The 18,545-nt window shown below is 39.1% G+C and overlaps 1 protein-coding gene across 3 annotated transcripts in view; it reads right to left on the minus strand.

Moving 5' to 3' along the window:
• The window catches only part of STAG1 (stromal antigen 1), a 169,938-nt gene that overhangs the window by 91,152 nt on the left and 60,241 nt on the right, over positions 1-18,545 (minus strand). For all 3 annotated transcript variants that reach the window (XM_033069129.1, XM_033069128.2, XM_033069127.2), the window contains one exon: positions 12,555-12,651. In XM_033069129.1, coding sequence (XP_032925020.1) covers positions 12,555-12,651 — 97 coding nt within the window. The remainder of the gene's footprint in view (positions 1-12,554; positions 12,652-18,545) is intronic.

The following is an 18,545-nucleotide window of genomic DNA, read 5'->3' on the forward strand; positions in this document are numbered from 1 at the left end:
TTACCAGAACCTTCATCAGGTGTTTTATTTTGTAAAGGGTATTTAATTTTCTGACTATTTCGTAATGAACAGTATTTTTTCTCCCAGGTTTCAGCAAATTTTCCTTTTAGGACTTTTCTGTGCTCCCTCTCCCTCACTGTAACTTTAAGATGTCTGTAAGCCTTAATATCAGGGTGCCTTTGCTGTAAAATACTCACATTTTTAAGTTTAACCAGAAGGCTGAATTTTCTATACAGTTTTTTTTGGGCATAACTACATTCTCATTCCTGTCAACATAGACTCTTACCTATGAATTGCTTTCTTGTCCTTCCCCCATGAAATTGTCCTTGAAGCTCACAACATAAACACCAAGGGATTTACACTATGCATCACCTGCTTGATGAGAATATTCCAAGATGGAGTCACACTGTCATTCCTGGCCCTGTTCAGTGGTACTTCTGGCTCCATCATTCTGCAGTAGCTTAAAGCAGTCCCCCAGCTGTGTTCATGAGGAGAAAAGAGAAAACTGCTACTTTAGCTGTTGAAGCAAAGCAAAACTGGGATGTACACCTGCCCACCTGCTTTTTTTCCTGCTTCCTAAGCTGCTCTGTGGAGATGTGTCCTCAAAAGAACACATTCCTTTCTTGCAGTTTTCAGAATCCATATTTTCTTCCTTTCCCTTTATATTTTGCTGCATTTAAAGGCACAAGTTTACCTTTCCATCCTTCATTCCACTGTTACAGATGTTTCAGTTTTCCCTTCTTTTCTTTGCATTTTCCCTACAAATGAGACTTCATACATGTAATTAATTTTTATAGGTCTCTAGGGAGACCTTGTAGCACTTTCCAGGGCACAAAGGAGTTCTAAGAGAGCTGGAGAAGGACTCTGGGCAAAAGCCTGGAGTGACAGGACAATGAGGAATAACTTCCCACTGCTAGAGGGCAGGGTTAGATGGGATATTGGGAAGAATTTCTGGCTGTGATGGTGGTGAGGCCCTGGCACAGGGTGCCTAGAGAAGCTGTGGCTGACCCATCTCTGCAAGTGTCCAAGGCCAGGTTGGACAGGGCTTGGAGGAAGCTGGGCTAGTGGAAGGAGTTCCTGCCCATGGCAGGGGGTGGAACAATAGGAGCTTTAAGGTCCCTTCCAACCCAAACCATGCTGGGATTCTGTGACATTTAATACTTGGTTGCTGTTATTACAGGGCTGACAAGAGTAAGAAAGAAATGCAGGGAGGACTGCCTGTTTTCACAATCACTGCCACCTTAAACTGTTTGCATGAGATCAAAGTCTCCAACTTCCTAAGAGTTAAATGTATTTTCATCACATTATGATGTCTCTCCCAGTCAGAAGGAACTGCAAGCTTTGCTCAGCACAAGCAGAAGGGAGCACTTCCCAGGCTGAGGACTGCTCACCTTTCCCAAAAGCAGCCTGCTCTTCCCAAGGAAGTAGCCAGCACAGAGCTCTAGATACAGCACATAATTGAAGCATAATCCTGCTGTTACAGGTTACCATGGAAACCAAGAGAAAAAAAGGGAGGAATAATAAAATTTGAGAGTGAGAATATCCATCACTACTATTAGACATAACGGTTTGTAAATGCTTCTATTAATGGGTCTGGGCTGGGAACCTTTCCTGTTTGCCACTTTCTCCTGTAAGTACTGCAAGTGGAGCTGAACACAGGACAGAAAAAATATTCAAAAATATTTACAGCTCAAGTGTACTCACACACCACAAAAAGGAGAAAAAAAGAAATATCTGTTTGATACAAGGGTAAGCAACTCCAAATGCAAACATCAGAAATTAAACTCTAATTCATGGGTTTAGTTAAAAGTTGACAACAAATACATTCAAGAATGAAACATCAGAATAAGCTTTTTCTTTATTCTTACTAAAAACTCTTATTCTTTCAGAATAAGCATATGATACCAGTAAGGCAAATTTCTCCATCTCTGCATCATCAACAAACCTTCACTATTTCAACAAACCCACTATTGTGGTTTCCAGCCCCACAAGTCTGGTATCTTCGGGGGAAAAAGTGGGGGAGAAAAGTGTAAAAAAAACCCCAAAAACCTACATTAATAAACAAATCTTGAGAAGAAAGAGTAGCTCAGCCTGGCTTTCTGCACCATTATCACTAAGATTAAATCCTTTGTAAGTCAGATAAAAAAATTCATGGCAGTTGGATCTCCTTCCTTTGTTTATCAGGATTTAAGATTCAATCTGTTATTGAAATACCCACAAGTGGTACCAGGAACTGACTGACATAGATTTTCTTCTCTATATTAATGGAAAAGTTTACATCTTCTGGAAGCAAGTTCCATGGTGATTGGTTGAAAAGACAATTGAACCTGTTGCAATGGCTAGAAAATTACATATCAAAGTGCTGCCAACTCTAACTTAACCTTTTCACTGTTCTGAGCAAAAAGATACTCCATCACTGGCCACTTATCCAATTCACCAAATTATAAAACAAGATATGAAAACAAATGGATCCCTTTCCTCTGAACCTGAAAATAATGTGGTCTGCTGAGATTCTACTGATGGTGCCATGCCAGGATGAAATGATAACATCTAGACAGGCATAACAGCTGAACAGATTTTCTTCTCTTTAAATGCAAGTATGTCAGTGCGTGTCAGACTCCCTAATTTGAACTGCTGGATGAAAAACTGACTGTGACCCAGTAGTTTATGCTCACAGCCCACAGAGCCACCATCCTGGGCTCATCCCACATCACAGGCAGCAGGGCAAGGGAGTGGATTCTCCTCCTCTGTTCAGGTGAGACCAGCACTGCAGAGCTGCCTCCAACCCTGGGGCTCCCAACACAAGACAGGCAAAGAGCTGCTGGAGCAAGACCAGAGGAGGTCATGGAGATGCTCCAAGGGCTGGAGCTCCTCTGCTCTGGAGCCAGGCTGGGAGAGCTGGAGGCGAAGGAAAGGATCCAGGGAGAGCTCAGAGACCCTTCCAGTGCCTAAAGGGGCTCCAGGAGAGCTGGAGAGGGACTTGGGATGGAGGGACAGGGCAAGGGAAGTGGCTTCCCACTGCTAGAGGGCAGAGTCAGATGGGATATGGGGAAGAAATCCTTCCCTGTGAGGGGAGGGAGGCCCTGGCACAGGGTGCCCAGAGAAGCTGTGGCTGCCCCATCCCTGGAAGTGTTCCAGGCCAGGCTGGACAGTGCTTGGAGCAACCTGGGGTAGTGGAAGGTGTCCCTGCCCATGGCAGGTGGTGGCATAAGATGAGCTTTAAGGTCCCTTCCCACCAAACCCATTTTAGAGTTCTATGAACAGCAAAAATAATTTAAGATTTTTGGTAGGCCACAGCTTTAGAACAATCCCTTGCAGATCAAAAGTAAATTGTCTTCAAAGGCTCTAAAGACCGAATTCTAATGATATCCACTATGTGTCCTAATGATAGGGAACAAGAAGTGAGAATCTACAGCTGGTTCTAAACAGTAAGTAAAACTAATACACATAAAATACAAAATTCTTGTTACAAGACATGGAGTTAAGAGTAGAAAGGTCACTGAGCAACTTGACTGCTGCCATTCAGCAGCAGTTTCAGACTCCAAACGTGACACAGTTCCCAAGATCAGAGGCCAATTTACAGCTGCAGTCACCAATGGCATGGGATTCCATGCCTTTTTTGTTGTCAAACTAATCTGAAAGGAGTACTTTGAGGACTCTGGTTGACATCCCTTCAAACATGTGAGCAATATCCTTGGAACCAAAGGAGCTCCCCAAAAATACCCTTGGTACACACAGCCACTGCCTACAGCAGGATTTCCACGGGAAACACATATGCTCTAGTTGGTGAGATTCTCTATTTCTTTTGGTTCAAAACTTTGGAAAGAAAAACTCTTGTTAAGTCCAACTCTAACTGTGAGAAAGTTTTTCTGGTTTTATGGAGATCTGCGGAAATAGATTCATACGATGTCCTAAATTTTACAATTATTCAGTCTTTTCCACCATTAGAAAAAACTACAAGACAGGTTGTGATAACACAGGAATAACAGCAATACTTTGTTAACCTTAAAATATGTTGTTTTCTTGAAATACATCTGCCTCCTCTTCACCAATGAAAAAAAAGTCACTTTGAATAGCTAATTAAAGTGACAAAGAACACAAGCTGAAAATCAAAGTGGGGAGTCAAAGAAGGTTTGAACCAACAATACAGAAAACTGCCATTATTTATGTCACCACACACTGAAATTCCACTACATCAATATCTATGTGACTAAATATATATACAGTTTACTTTCACTCTCATAAGTTGCTGAAAGTATTTCTAGGCCTTCTTCCTAAGTCAAAAGAACTTGTAAGTAATCCAGAACATTTACTTCAATAATGATGAAATAAATAAAATAAACAGTAGAGATTGTGGTAAATCTGACAAACTACATTAAAAGTTTTCCACAAAATGATGTAATGACTTTGTAAAAGTCAATTCCCATATGGGATGGTGCCTGCTAAAGGCCAATGACTTCCTGAGAGAAAGAGCTCTCATCAGCCCAAGGTGCTTTAAGCTTCATCCCTTCACATCCATGGCCAATGCCACAGGTAGAGGGCCAACACCAGCAGTTCAAAGCTGAAATTTAAGCTACTGCCATTACCAGAAGGAAATGCAAAACTCTGTACCTGTGTCTGAGCTGGTGATAGTCACCCCAAGAACTGGGCTCAGCTCTGCTGCTGGCCAGGGAAGTCCTGGCTGCTCCTGCAGGGTCCAGGAGCACTTAAGTACAACACCCCTTCCAGGCACCAAAAACATTCCACCACACTTCCTCTTCCATGCAAATAAGGAAAAGACAAGGTAAAGGCTATTGACAACATTTTGCCCTATAATGACTTTGACTCTGGCAGTGCCAGAAAATGCTGTAACTTCCATTTAAAAGGACATGAACAATCGTAGGGCTCAGCTGGTCATGGTTCGGGTTAAAGACAACTGAGGCAATCTGATCAGACTGATCATAAATTAGGAAAGAAGAAGGTAGTGGTGGAATGTGAATAGGACTGGATCTGCTTCAGAGTCCATTTCTTCCAATTTAGGATGGCTCTTCTTTGAAACCCAAGCTTCCCCCCCACCCCCTATATCCAGCTACTACCGAATGCCTGTAGATTAACAGAATATTGGATTTGGTTTAACCACTTTCTTTGTGCCAGAAAATACCACTTTTTCATTAGGATACAGACCCTTTCTTATCAGCCTCATCTCCTCCTCCTCAGAAATAATTACTGCAGTATATCAGCCTTGCACTTAATCAAATAAGTCTATGGCTTCATTAATGCAAAGGAGAGAGAACTGTAATTACAGTGCTGAGAGAAATATAATTTCTTCCAATTTAATTCCTACCCTTGGTCTGCAAAAAGTCTGACTAAACCTTCACCAGAATTTGCATCGTTGAAAAGGCCAGAGATGTAAGTACTTTTCCAACTTGTAATCCAGTCAGAAAAGATCTAAGATCTAGTGGTATTTGGTTGCTTTTTTATAATTAGTTCTTGTCTTGTCAGGAAGCACCTGTCATCCACAGTAAATCCAGCAATGTATCTCACACACTGTCAGCAAACTCATACACTGACATAATTTGTTCACAAGTCTGAGAATACTGCAAAAATAAATCAGACTAAGGCTTTCACTTCTCTGCTTAGTACAGAGGGTGTTCCTCCTGTAATAAATTTGTATAATAGAGAAAAAAAACATAAAGAGGAAATGGCACAGATCTGGCTAGTAAAGCAGCAACTATTCAGAATTATTAACATCAAGAGCTATTTACTGCTCTTCTGTTGAAAAGCTATAGCATTAAAAGCATGGTCTAACTGAGAGACTCTTAAAGTTTTACCTCTGTAGTCATGTGAGTAGCACTATTTTCCAGATCAATATGCATGTAATTAAATTAATATAGTGGAAAACAGGCATTAGTATTTGAACTCCTTGCAATTTTTCTCCAATGAGCAGGGCCAAAAATAATTTTACAAGCTCTGAGTTTACTTAGTAGTGCAGAGGGGCAGAACACAGACTTTGTTCCAAGCTTACAAGGAGTGCTTTCATTTTCAGCAGAGATTTGAACTTACTCTACAGAACTAGCAGTGCAGAATTCATTTCAAAGCTAATTTGTCTTTCCTTATAGATTTGCTCTAAAATATACTAGTACCATGAGTTCTGTCAATTAATTCAATAAATTTATTTTAAATTATTTGAAAGGTTGTATTAATTCATACCCATAAATTAGTTAATAGCTGATTTTAAGCCAGCTGCTTTCTTGGTCTGCTGTTGCATGTGAAATGTGAATAGTTTGATATATTCAAGTAGCAATTAATAAAGAAAAATATGTTTGGTTTAAATTACTGTTGCTCCTGTCCCCAATTCATAGAGGGAAAACTTGGACTGCAGTCAGAACTAAGCACAGCAGGTATTTCATTCAGATTTTCAAACCACAAACCAGTGTGCCCTTCCTTCATGTCTCCTGCACTGAAAGTCAATTCCTATGGCGTTTCCCCACTCACTTCTGAAAGTAGCAGGACACACCTTTTGGGAAAGAGATGTTGTTAGTTAACAAGTGGCTATAAAACATATTGCACTACTTCAACACTTTTTTACACTTTCAGATAGGATTTTTTTTTATTTTTTCAACTTTTCTCATCCCCAGACAACAGTAACATGCAGAGTTTAAAAGAATTCAAAAAGAAGTTGTAGTTACTTTCCTTATAGCCAAAGAATCTTTGAAGAGTTAAAGAAGAGGATAAAGAAATAGCAAGGAAGAAAGAGTACATGAGATAACAAGTACAAATACATTCAGCAGCAAACAGGAAGAAATAGTAAAAACCTTTTTGATTTAAAACTATACATACAACAAAACCAAAGCTTTAATTTCCAAAATGTCAACAGATATTAACTATTTGCAATTATTCACAAAAAAATTGATTTTGATGTAGCCATATTAATTGTCAAGTGTCTTGATATGAACTTTTTAACCCTACCTATATTCATTTAAAGAACTAATGAAACATTTAATGTATGCCTGGTAATCTGATTTAGCTTCCACCCAAGCCATTTTCATCTTATTTTCAGTTTGAACTTTGTAAGCTTTCACTTCAAGATAAACACACTGTAAAAATTACCTCAAGGCTCAGAAATAAGAAGTACAATGTTCAGCTCTTGTTTATCTACTCCACACATGAAATTAAGCCATTTCCATCTTAGTCTTATCTTCCCATTTTTGAATGTGGTTACCGGCATGTTTGTAACTGCTTTATAGTTATTGGGGTGCATTTATTTCTTTATGCTATGCATACAAAATATTTCAGAAATCCTTGACATCACTATGACTTAAATCCTACACAAGAAAGTAACAATTTTTCAAAATGTATATTAGTTCTCACTTTGCAACATTCTACTCTATATTCACACACTGAAAAGGGATTTTGTTGAAGAAACTGTGAGAAAGCAGACTTTATACACTTCATAAAAACACAGGCTCCAATGCAATGAATTGTAGTATTTTCTAATTTGGTCACAATACAAAATATTTATGATACCAACTTCTTAATAACTGAATGACTGAAGAGGTAAGGTTTTTAACACATGCCAAAGTCACCAACATTTCAAGGCCCATATGCAGGGAATTAGATTTACCAAAATCTTCTTTGTGGTCCATAGTATCCACCTGTACAGAACAATGATTCCATTAATCATCCATCAATGATTCCAAAACAAAACCACAGACAACTCCTTTTATTAGACCATTTCTCTAATTACCATGTTACATCCTCTATTAAATATTATTAATCAGAGTAAGTAACACTATTTCCAGGCGAATTTGCTTTCTGGAATTCTTTCCAACAGCAAAGCAAGCATTTGCTTGTTCATTCCTTTTGCCAGACCTTATAATAGCCACTCTATGCTGCTTTTTCTTGGTTTCAGCCTTCAATTTCCTTTGGTAAAACAGAAATCTTAGTTTGCCTTTAAATAAGCTCATACAACACTAATAAAAACCAAAATGAGCAAGCTAACTCAGAACTCCTGCACTTATTGGCTCAGTTTGTGCCATTCAATCAGAATTTGACAGATGATCTAGAACAGGTGAGGAACAACCAGGCACTCAAGGATGAAGTGGGTATGGAACCCCAAGTGTTTGATTCACAGGAAAAGTTCCACAAAGGAGTCTGGCTTTAAGCCCTGGGGAAAGACTCATAGACAGAGCTCTGCTTACTCACAACTGAGAAAAACCTAGCCTTAAGCAGCACCAGCAATCCAGGCTGACACGTGACAACTGGAATCACCACTTCTGAAAACCTCCTTAAAAATGTACAGGTTTCTGGCTTATCCATCAGAAAACAAATGAGAGGGAAGGAGATGGATGGGAGAGAAGGAATGGGAATAATTTCACTGTACACTTGAAAGCAGTCAAGTAGCTTCCTCTTCAATTATGTGAGATCCTTTTCCCCTGGAAAAGAAAGCTTCTTTTCTCCCATGCACTCAGTGGCTGGTTTTCCTTCACAGCTCAAGAGGCTGTTTCAACCACTAATTGCTTCTGGTTAGGAAAAAAAAATATTTATTCCACAAGCATGGCTCTCTGCCTTTAACATGTAGAAAGGTCAGAGTGCTCGAGGAGTTTCTGTTTGTTTTCTATCAATAACAGAAGGCACGAGCTGACAGCCATGCAGATACCCAAGTCAGCTCTAAATCCAGGGAGCTCCAGAAATGGAAACAGCCTGGTTGTCATAGCAGCAGAGCAGGATACCTGAGCTAATTACTCAGTCTGAGAGGCAGAGCTAATTAGCCCTGATGCAGCATCACACTGACACAGTTATAATCCTCCTGGGACCTCACGTACATATTGCTGATTAGACATTTCAGTTTGCTTGCAACCAGCTCAGAGAGCTCAGCACTCAATGCTGTCCTTTACATAAATATTCAATAGAAGAAGAGTAAAAAGGGGGAAAAGCAAAAATACGTTCTTACAAAGAAGAAAGCAATGGAAAAGAGCTCACAAAAACCTCCAGAAAACTCTGAACACTGATCTACAACACTTCTGCAAAGGAGGAGGGTGCCTGAATCCATAATACTGCAGACCAACAACGGAGATGGAAATTTCAGTAGTGTGGATGCATCCCCAGTGGCACTTAATTGATAAAAGGGCTTTATCATTACTACAAGCTAATGTGAAAAAGTTCCCTGTTACCTAATAACGAAAACTCTGAAATTTTTTTATTGACTTAGGAATAAGCAAGCAAATACAATACCACCTGCTTTACAGATTGCAAATCCCATGGAAAATGAACATCTACTACCAAAAGACATACCTGTTTTATTTTCAAGGACAGCAAACAGCATTTTTGCTGTTTTTCCACAAAGAAGTAGTATTTTATCACTTACCTTTTCATCTTTCTAAGGTACTATCTGATACAAGATCCTCCTCTAAGGGAAGAGCAACACATTTTAAAAGAGCCAGAAACAAAACATGAATTGGTGAATGTACGAGTCCTTGTTAACCATTTTTCTGCCACAGAAATCCAGCATAACATGATGAAAAGATTACACAGACAAGCTGTGAAAAGAAGGGACTTTTTGTGTATTCTCAAAGGAAAAAACAAGCAAGATCAATTCTTTACATAACCATTTCACTTCTTTGAAATCAAAACTTGCAAAGGTAACATATGTACAGATTGAGCAGGCAAACTGGAGGAAAGATGACATGGCAAGTGACCAAATCCCATGCAAATCTGCTTACTGAACTGAGATGTTTTGACAGTTCAATACAAGAAACTTCTCATTTACACCAAATAGCACTCCAAAACACAGAAAGATTACTGGAATCAAACTAAAACCTAATTTCCTATCTTTTTAATGGAAATACATTAAATAGATACTCACAAGAGTTGACAAAGGACAGACATGCTTGAATATTTGGTGTGTATTTATTGAATTTTTAAACTGCACAGATCTTTTATGTCCACCTGCAAAAGCCACTAATTTAACAACTGTTAGTATTAACAATTTACATAATACTCCTGGTTACTCATATTTACAAGAGATCACTTCTCATTTCAGCAACACCTATAAGCAAAGGTGGAAGATGCCAAGAGGGTCACTCAAGCATCTGTGCTGCCCAAGAGAATGGGATAAATACATAAAAATCCATGTTTCTCTAAACAGAAGGGTATTTTTTCAGGGTCAATAGTGTTGCTAAATAAAGCAGTTTGGTGCCTCAATTTCTAATTAAAGCCAGTTAATGGACACACACTTCCACCTGTTCAAAACTTCTGAAAGACACATCAAGGTAAATGTACTTTACATATATTTAGATATGTAGTGATTCTAAGCACTATTGAAATGGTGGATTTATAAACCTAGCATCACAATTTCCTGAGAAAATTTGTCCCAAGTTATTTGTCCTCCTGCCTTCAGTTAATGATCAAAAACCTAGATATATTATCAGTCAGCATTTAGATCCAACTTTGGGAAAGGAGGCTGGAGAATCCAAGACAATGTTAGTGGAGCAAACTGAAAAGAAGAAAATTAAGGAAGATGAAACAGTCATTGAGATTCTCAATGGGTGGTTATTTATCAGAAACAGAAATAAGCAAGAATGTCAACGAAGACTCTAAAGGGAAATAAAAATGTCATAATGTATGATCTTCCCATGAAAAAGAATCTTGGTCTTCCTCACAAGATACAGAACAACCCCCTATTTCTCATTTCCATTACAGACAACTTGGTATGTGCTTTACCCTAAGTGGATACCAAAAAAATCCATTTCCTTCTGATAAGTTTTATTTATTCTAGAAAACAAGCATATTACTGGAAACTGGAAAGAACTGCACTGTTTGCCAGGATTTTAACCCTGTTCTACAGCTGTTACTACAGCTACTGCAAAAATTCCAGCACAGAAATAAATCTCCCAAACACACTACGGACTTGGGGAGAAGTAATTTTTGCTTCCTTTCTCCCACCACCACCACTGTTGTTTGGGACCAGGAGGTTCTCAAAGAAGCTCAGCAGAGATAGCCCTGGGATACAGAGCAGAGCACTGAAAATGAAAAGTCACCATTCAAAGAAAAGCCAAGTCAGTCAATGACATGAGGCACTCGCAGCGCTGCTGCCTCCCAGCCAGTAATAGAAAGCCTTTCTGGGAAGCACTTGCTCCAGCAGCATATGGCTGACAGTGGGCATTCAGCCTGCATCACTCACCAACAAGTGCTTTAAAAAAACAGGAATTTTATCAGAGTGCTGCTTTTTGTAATGAAGAAAAAGAAAGGGAGAATGAATTAGAGAGCAGCAGGGGAATGAAGATATTTATGACATGCTTTCACCAAAAGCTTGCATCAACAAGAATATAAACATATGGCCAAGGATGCCTTTGGTTTAATGCTGCCCAAATTCTTACAAATAAGCTTCTCAGGTTGCTTTTTTATCATGTACACCTTCAAGAGAAAGTTAAAAAAAAAGAAAAAGCATGTAGAATACAACTACTTTCACATAAGCTGCCAAACACAACTGAAAAATGTTTCAGTGGTTCTGTGTGAACAGTGCAGACATTGACATGGGCTGGTAAACGAAGCCCTAATCTTCAGCCCTTTCACAGAATGCTCCCAGAGTTTCAGTCTTTTCTGTCATCCACAAAATAAGTTTGTCTCCTTCAGCTATGAAAAAGGGTTGCTGAAGCTGCTGATGGTTCCTATTTCTTTTCTCTGATGCTTTTAACTACTCAAGACTTCATCTTATACTTAAGAAGGAAGAAAAGGGACTTCTTCCCAGACCATTTGATGCCTAAAGGTGTATTCCCACATCAGATACAAAATTAAGAGAACGAATTTCTGAATTGTGGGTTGTTCTCAACTCTATTCAAAGTAAATTCCAAGAAGCATCAGCAAACAGTAAATAGTTTGGTTCAGAGCACTACAGAGAGAGTGGAGCTCTGCCTCTTTTCAAGACTGAGTTCACTGAAAAAAGACAACACATGAAAAATTCATTAGAAGACACAGTGTGGCAACAGAAAGCTAGAATGGCTGACTGCTGCACGTCTGGTAATGGAGACTGCTTAAGTAGGGTATAAAAGGCAGGGCACTCGCTGCTGATGTGATAAAGTATCACAGAGGAACAAATAACACTGGAGTTTCACCCACAGGAAATCTTTCTTGCTAATCGAAGTGAACTGAAGCCTGACTCCTTCCTCTTCAGTCAAAAAAAAAAGTCCTAAAAATAAAGAAACAAAAAAATCAAAGTTAAGGTATAGTTACCTACTGATTTTTTGCAATTAAAAACTTGGGAAGACACAGAAAGGGGAAATAAAGATCCACCTACCTGGAGTACTAGATCTTTGTCTCCTGCTGCTGACGAGTAGAGTGTCTCTGTGAGGATTTGTACACTTTAGCATGGTGACAGGAAATTGAGAAAGAGAATGGGCAGCCCTTGACAAACAAGCTTTAAATCAAGTTATTCTAGAATGCAGACAGTATTTCTATACAAACCATGCACACAAGGAACACCAATGCAAGTGTCTTTCCCATCTTTACCAGCATTTGCATTAACACACATTTGTAGGTCAGATTTATTCTATGCAACTTGTTTCCATGTTCTGTACCTCGACATCCTGAACACTGGATAAAGAAGTTGATTAAATCCAGAAGTGCTATGTCCCTGTCTTGCTTATATGATTCAATCCAGTCGTCCACCACAGACTGTCAAGAAAAAAAGAATAACTTATCAGAGACTCTTAAAAAGTTACCTTATTAAAGGTAAATTACTTATTCTTTTCAGAATATAATTTTATAATTGAGCATTTATTTTGTATAATTATACATAGTACAAATTCAGAAATCTATGCAACTTCTCTCAAGGTGGAGACAGAACAAATATTGTTAGAGAGCAGAACTATATGTATCATTTTCTGGTATTATATTGTACAAACACAAGTTCAAATTAAAATTATTGCAATGCCTCAAAACTACTTAAAGTATTTTAATTTTAAAATTGTGTTTAAAAAAACAAACACTGTTACTCCATTCAGAATGACCAACACATAATCCCAGAAAACTGATTAGTAGACATATTTTGGGATACTGATTTTATATTGCATAGTGAATATCTCAGTATTTATAAAGGCCAAAGAGTACATCAGTCACTTAGAAACACTGTAAATAGTTCAGGAAAACAAAAATGAGAATATATGGTAAATAAAATAATACACAGAATTTGGACTTAGGGTGCTGTAAGTTTCCTGGATCACAGGCTAGGAAACTCAAGTCAGTTTTTAACTGCACTCAGAACTACAGTTAGTCAGGAGATATTTTTATCATCTCTGACATTCCAAGTTCCTCAGCTACATAAACACTGTAGGTAAAGAACTGTGTATATTTAATGCAATCAGATATTATGCTTTACTTGTTTTATGAGGGGAATACATGTTCCATACAGGCAACAACAATCACTAGGAAAAGCTTGATTATATTATCAGAGCACACCTTGCAAACAGATTCATTTATTCTGGATGGTTCAGATCTACAATGAGATTCTATGAAATTAAATTTAAAAAAGTCACACACACATACAAACACCCTACCATGCCCACACAACTGGTTTCTACTGTGCTGAAAAAGAATCAACAGGAAAGACAAAAAAACCAAACAATTTGTTCTCTTAGAAAAATCTGCCTTTTTCTTAATTAGTAGCCTTATCAAGGAACCTTGAAAAATTCCTCTGCAGTTTCCATTTTATCCAAGTGCAAACTCCCAAGACTACCAGCGGGCCCATGGCAGGTGTGTGAGGAAAAGGATGCAGCAAACCAGTTGTATATGTCCCAGAGATACACAGAACTCTGACCTGAAGCAAGGCACTCGGTGTTTAACACACATCACTACACTCACCCTTGAGCCAGGAGCAGACCAGCAGTACTATCACGTTATCCAACAACCAGCACGAATCTCTAAACATCCAATTTGCCAGGAAACTCAGTTTTCACAGGTTTTGCCTCCCAACACACAGACACACCCCTCCCACCCAGGACAAGCAATCTTAAAAAGGGGTCCATCTGCTACTTAGAAGAAATTAGAAAGCAAGTCTCGGCCTTTAATTAAGTTTCACACAAGTTGAGGAAGCAGCAGCACAAAACCAGTTATCTAGAATGTTATGTTATGAATTCATTATGAATTCAGACCTGTTCCTGGAAGTATCAATCATTTCAATCAACCAGCAAAATTCTCCAGGGCACACAAACCAAATGTAGCCAAATGTAAAAAGTATTTACTACACCAAATATTGACAAAACTAAATGACCAGGCTGTTGGTGTACTAACAATTTACAAGATTTGTTTGAACAGTGCTATTACTGTAGATATCAAACAACATGCAATTGCCAGAGCTATTTTTTACACTACAGAAAATAGCAGCTGTGCTGGGTCAGATGACAGGTTCACCAGCCCAACAGGGCTTCTACATGTAGGGAAAAGCATAAGAAATGGGCAAGAATATACTGATATTTCTGAGTTGCTGTCCCAGACCCTTAAGACAGCAGCAAATTTCTTCTCTCATGTATGCATCTGTCTAAACCAGCTTTATATCTACATCATCTTGCAGCAGTGTGCAAGGGTTAATTATTCACTGCAAAATAAAAGAATAATTGTGTTTTAAACTTGCCAATTGTTAGATCCATTTGAAGTGACCCAATTCTTATGAAACAAGAAGAAACAAACCCCAAGTCCCTGTTTGCATTTTCCATGCTTCCATCTGGTCAGCTCTTTCCAGGCAGAATAATCCTACTCTGTGCCATGTTGCTTTCCCAGAAATAATTCTGTTTCTTTATCCTTGCCCACTCTTGTCACACGTCTCTTGAGAGTTTCTGAAGTCTACTATATTCTTCTTTGAGTCTGGGAAATCTCAGTTGCTTTTCCTGAGTGATAATAACTAGTTTCTCAGCATCTGCTCATTAACCACAGCCAAGTTTCACAGAAAACACTCCCTGTGGAAGTAAGGCTGGCCCAAGAAATTCCCTCCCACGTTCAGTCTTACTCCTGTTTGTTGCTACAACACTCTGCCCCTTCAGCCATATCACTGCAGCTTTTCATGGACTGTGCTGTAAACACTGCTAGTCAACCCTTCTGGAATCAAAAAAGGGGAAGCCAAGGAAAGAAATGTGAAGGAATATCTTGACATTTTGCTTCTGTTTCTTTTATACAATTATTTAAATTATTTTTGCAGCACAATCTCAAACTGTAGCATCAGTACAGCTCCTCTCACCTCTTCTATTTTTTGTCTCTCATACAAAAAGAATTGTGTGGGACATGCTGTGTCCTTGGGCACTGGGGGCCCATGCTGTCCTACCAGTGTGGCATTTGCACTTTCAACCCAGAGCCATCGTGCAATTTACAGAAAAATAAAGTGGCTCATCTCCATACATGGGACCAGACTCAAGGCAATGCAGAGTCTTCAGTGGTAGCAGGAGATAAGAAAAGCAGAAAAATCAGAGCAAAGGTTCTCAGAGAAATAGCAGGCACAGACTGTCTTGGCCTCCCAGCGAACTGACAAAGCTGCAAGTAAAGTCTGAATTTGTGGGTAGGGTTCATTTGATCTAAGCTGGCATGCACAAGCTCCTCAGTGGCTTGGCACTCACCACTGTGTGTGACACACACACACACACACACACAGTGCTCAGGGAGCTGTCAGTGTAACTCCTTGCTCTGAACAGGTATGTGTGGAGAGGTGAGCAGGCTCCTGCTGCACAAGGTTTGTGTTTACCCCAAGAGAGCCCCCACTGACAAGTCACACACAGGCACCTGACCTGCCAGCATCAGCACAGAGCCACACCAACTGCAGTCACTAAGCCCTAAAAGTCAGTGCCCCAAAATAACACCCACAGAGCCACACACCCAGCCCCTCACGCACACTTGGCATACTGGCTGCCTAATTCAGTTAGAGATTACAGTTTAAGGCAACAGAGATAATGAAGCCAGACTACATATGCTACAACAGTTGGAACTTAATCAAACTGTTGACTTTTGATGTAACAGAAAAGAGCTATAAAAACAGAAAACACTAGATGAATAAATAAGAATTACACACATCAGACCCAAAAGAGAGACAAATATCAACGGAACCAAGACAAAACAGTAGTAAGCCAAATAACAGGAAAAAAGATTGAACACAAGCAAAAAAGGAATCAAACCACAGGCAGCAGTGTAGCAAATGGTGCAACATGCAGACCTTGCCAGAAATGGAATTATTTTGCATAAGTATGCATAGAGAGAAGGACTCTTCTTACAAACAAGGATTTCTAACCAACAGGCCCCAGGTTCCAGCAAAGCCTCTTTTTATGCATAATCCAAGAGCAAACTCAGGGAAATTACCCACATTTGATCACCCTGCCCAGACACTCCTGTTGTTGCCCTGTCCCAAGCACAGACCATTAACACTTTGAAGGCACACTGGTGGAGGCAGTGGAGGGAAGGACCAGGTGGCCCTTTTGGAAAGGAGGTAACTACAAGCAGGTTCCATCCCCCAGAATTCATCCCCACAAGTCTCCCTGCCTACTTCCACAAAACCCTAGGAAAGAAGGCAGCAATAGATTGCATGAGCTGCTCCAGTGGTACCCATCTCCTTACAGATGTTTTTACCTTCAGATGCAGTGGGGAGCATGGATTTACCATATGTGAACGTGCACTTCCATGCTGTGCATGGAGTACATGATAAATCCAGCAACCTGAGGAGGCACAGGACCTGCAGGACATGTGCTGCAGCTTGCCCAGGGGCAGCACATCCATGCTTTTGGGATTCATCAACTCCAAGGCACACACACAAGGAAAAGGCTCCCTTGGCAACAAGTTCAGTTACACAAATAAAACCTCCAAATGACTCCAGTAACACCAACAGCCCTCCTCCATTCCCTGCTGTCAGGACACATCCAGACACATATCACACACACTTAAATACATATACACAGCCACATATATGCACCACATCCCTGGGCCAACAAATCCATACAGGTACATTACAAAAATAAGACTCAACCTCTCTTTTTTATTATTACATTGCTTCTATTCTTATGAGAATGGAGTAAAAAAAATCAAGGTTTCCTGCAAATGGCAAATGACATATGGTACAAAGACAGTCACTACAAAGATTTCACAAAGCCTGCAACAGTTTTCAAGAGAGTCTCACAGAAGAGAACTCTGATGAGTCTGTATTAAGAACTACCACAGAGCATAATTTGAAGAATATGCCAGGTAAGCAACCCTACAGAAATAAGAAGCCTAAATGAAGTCAAGCAAGTAGCAGAATAGATCCACAGTCTGAATAAACAACTTCAAATTGATCAACTTGCAGAAATATTGACCTTCACATCTCAGAGTCTGCTAAAATATAAACTAAAGCATTTTATAGTACTGAAGAGGAACAGTAGCTTGGGGTTGCCAGTAAAAGCAAGTCAGAAGCAGTGAATGAAATAATGAAGGGAGTGATCTAATTACCTCCTCTAGGCTTTGCAGCTATGGATCAATTTCATATTCCTTCAGTGCAAGAGAATTTAGGGGCATTCATGCTGGAGGAACCAGAGGGACTGACTGCAGAGGACACCCTGCCAGGTCGTGCAAATTAGCACAGTCCCACTAAATATTAATGAAAGCTGATTTTAAAAAAAACTATTTCACAATTTCAATTCAGTAACAATCTGGCAAGAGTGCCACAAACAAAAGGGAAAACAAATGACACCATATACAAAGTGCATGTAGAAATGGAAGATCTGAGTCAACTGTAAACCAAGGCAAATCGAGTATAAAGAACTTTAAATAGTTTCCCATTTCATACACCTGATCATGGACATGCTTCATTTACAGTGAATAGGAAAGGAAAAAATTACTCTAGAATGAGTGTGCAATGTGCTTTCATCAAGGTAGGAAAAAACCCAAAAATCAAAGCTTACACTAACTTCTGCCAAAAACCCAAACTCACTGAAATGAAATTTGAAACTGATTAAAAAAGAAATGCACAGTTCCATGAAATATTTCAAAACCCTGTATAAAGAGCAATTCAAATAGAAAAGCAGAAAATATACTTTAACAGATAGTGAGAAGACCTTGATACACTAAAAATAAAGACCCAGGGAAAAAGTAGTGAGAGACTTAAAACTCTCTGCATAAAAATTTTTAAGTGAATCTGTTCAGGTTGGGGCTTTTTTTAAACAAATATAAGCCTTTTAAGGATACATTTTGTGAAAACTGAAGAAATGACACAAATGGCTACTGGGGAGAAGGTAGTTTCTATGGGTGAAAGTAGGTGCAATTTAGATTGGGCAGTACATTCCAGGATGAGTGGAATGCATTCCAAACTGCAGGCAGTAAGTCTAATATACACCCACTGAAAACCTAAATAAGGATAATAAAAATGAACTGCACACTGAGGACATGCACTTTATTCTTTTTCTGTAAGGATCATAATTTTAAATTTTGAAAGAGTTCACACTTTGCTAACACCTATCATGTATTTCCTGATAAACCAAAATGATTTTCTTTCAAAAAAATCCCAAAATTTCACTTTAGATAACAGTGAGCAAAGATAAGAAAATTTATTTTCTGCAGTTCTACCT

The sequence above is a fragment of the Catharus ustulatus genome, chromosome 10, assembly GCF_009819885.2.
Source record: "Catharus ustulatus isolate bCatUst1 chromosome 10, bCatUst1.pri.v2, whole genome shotgun sequence".
Lineage (NCBI taxonomy): Eukaryota > Metazoa > Chordata > Aves > Passeriformes > Turdidae > Catharus > Catharus ustulatus.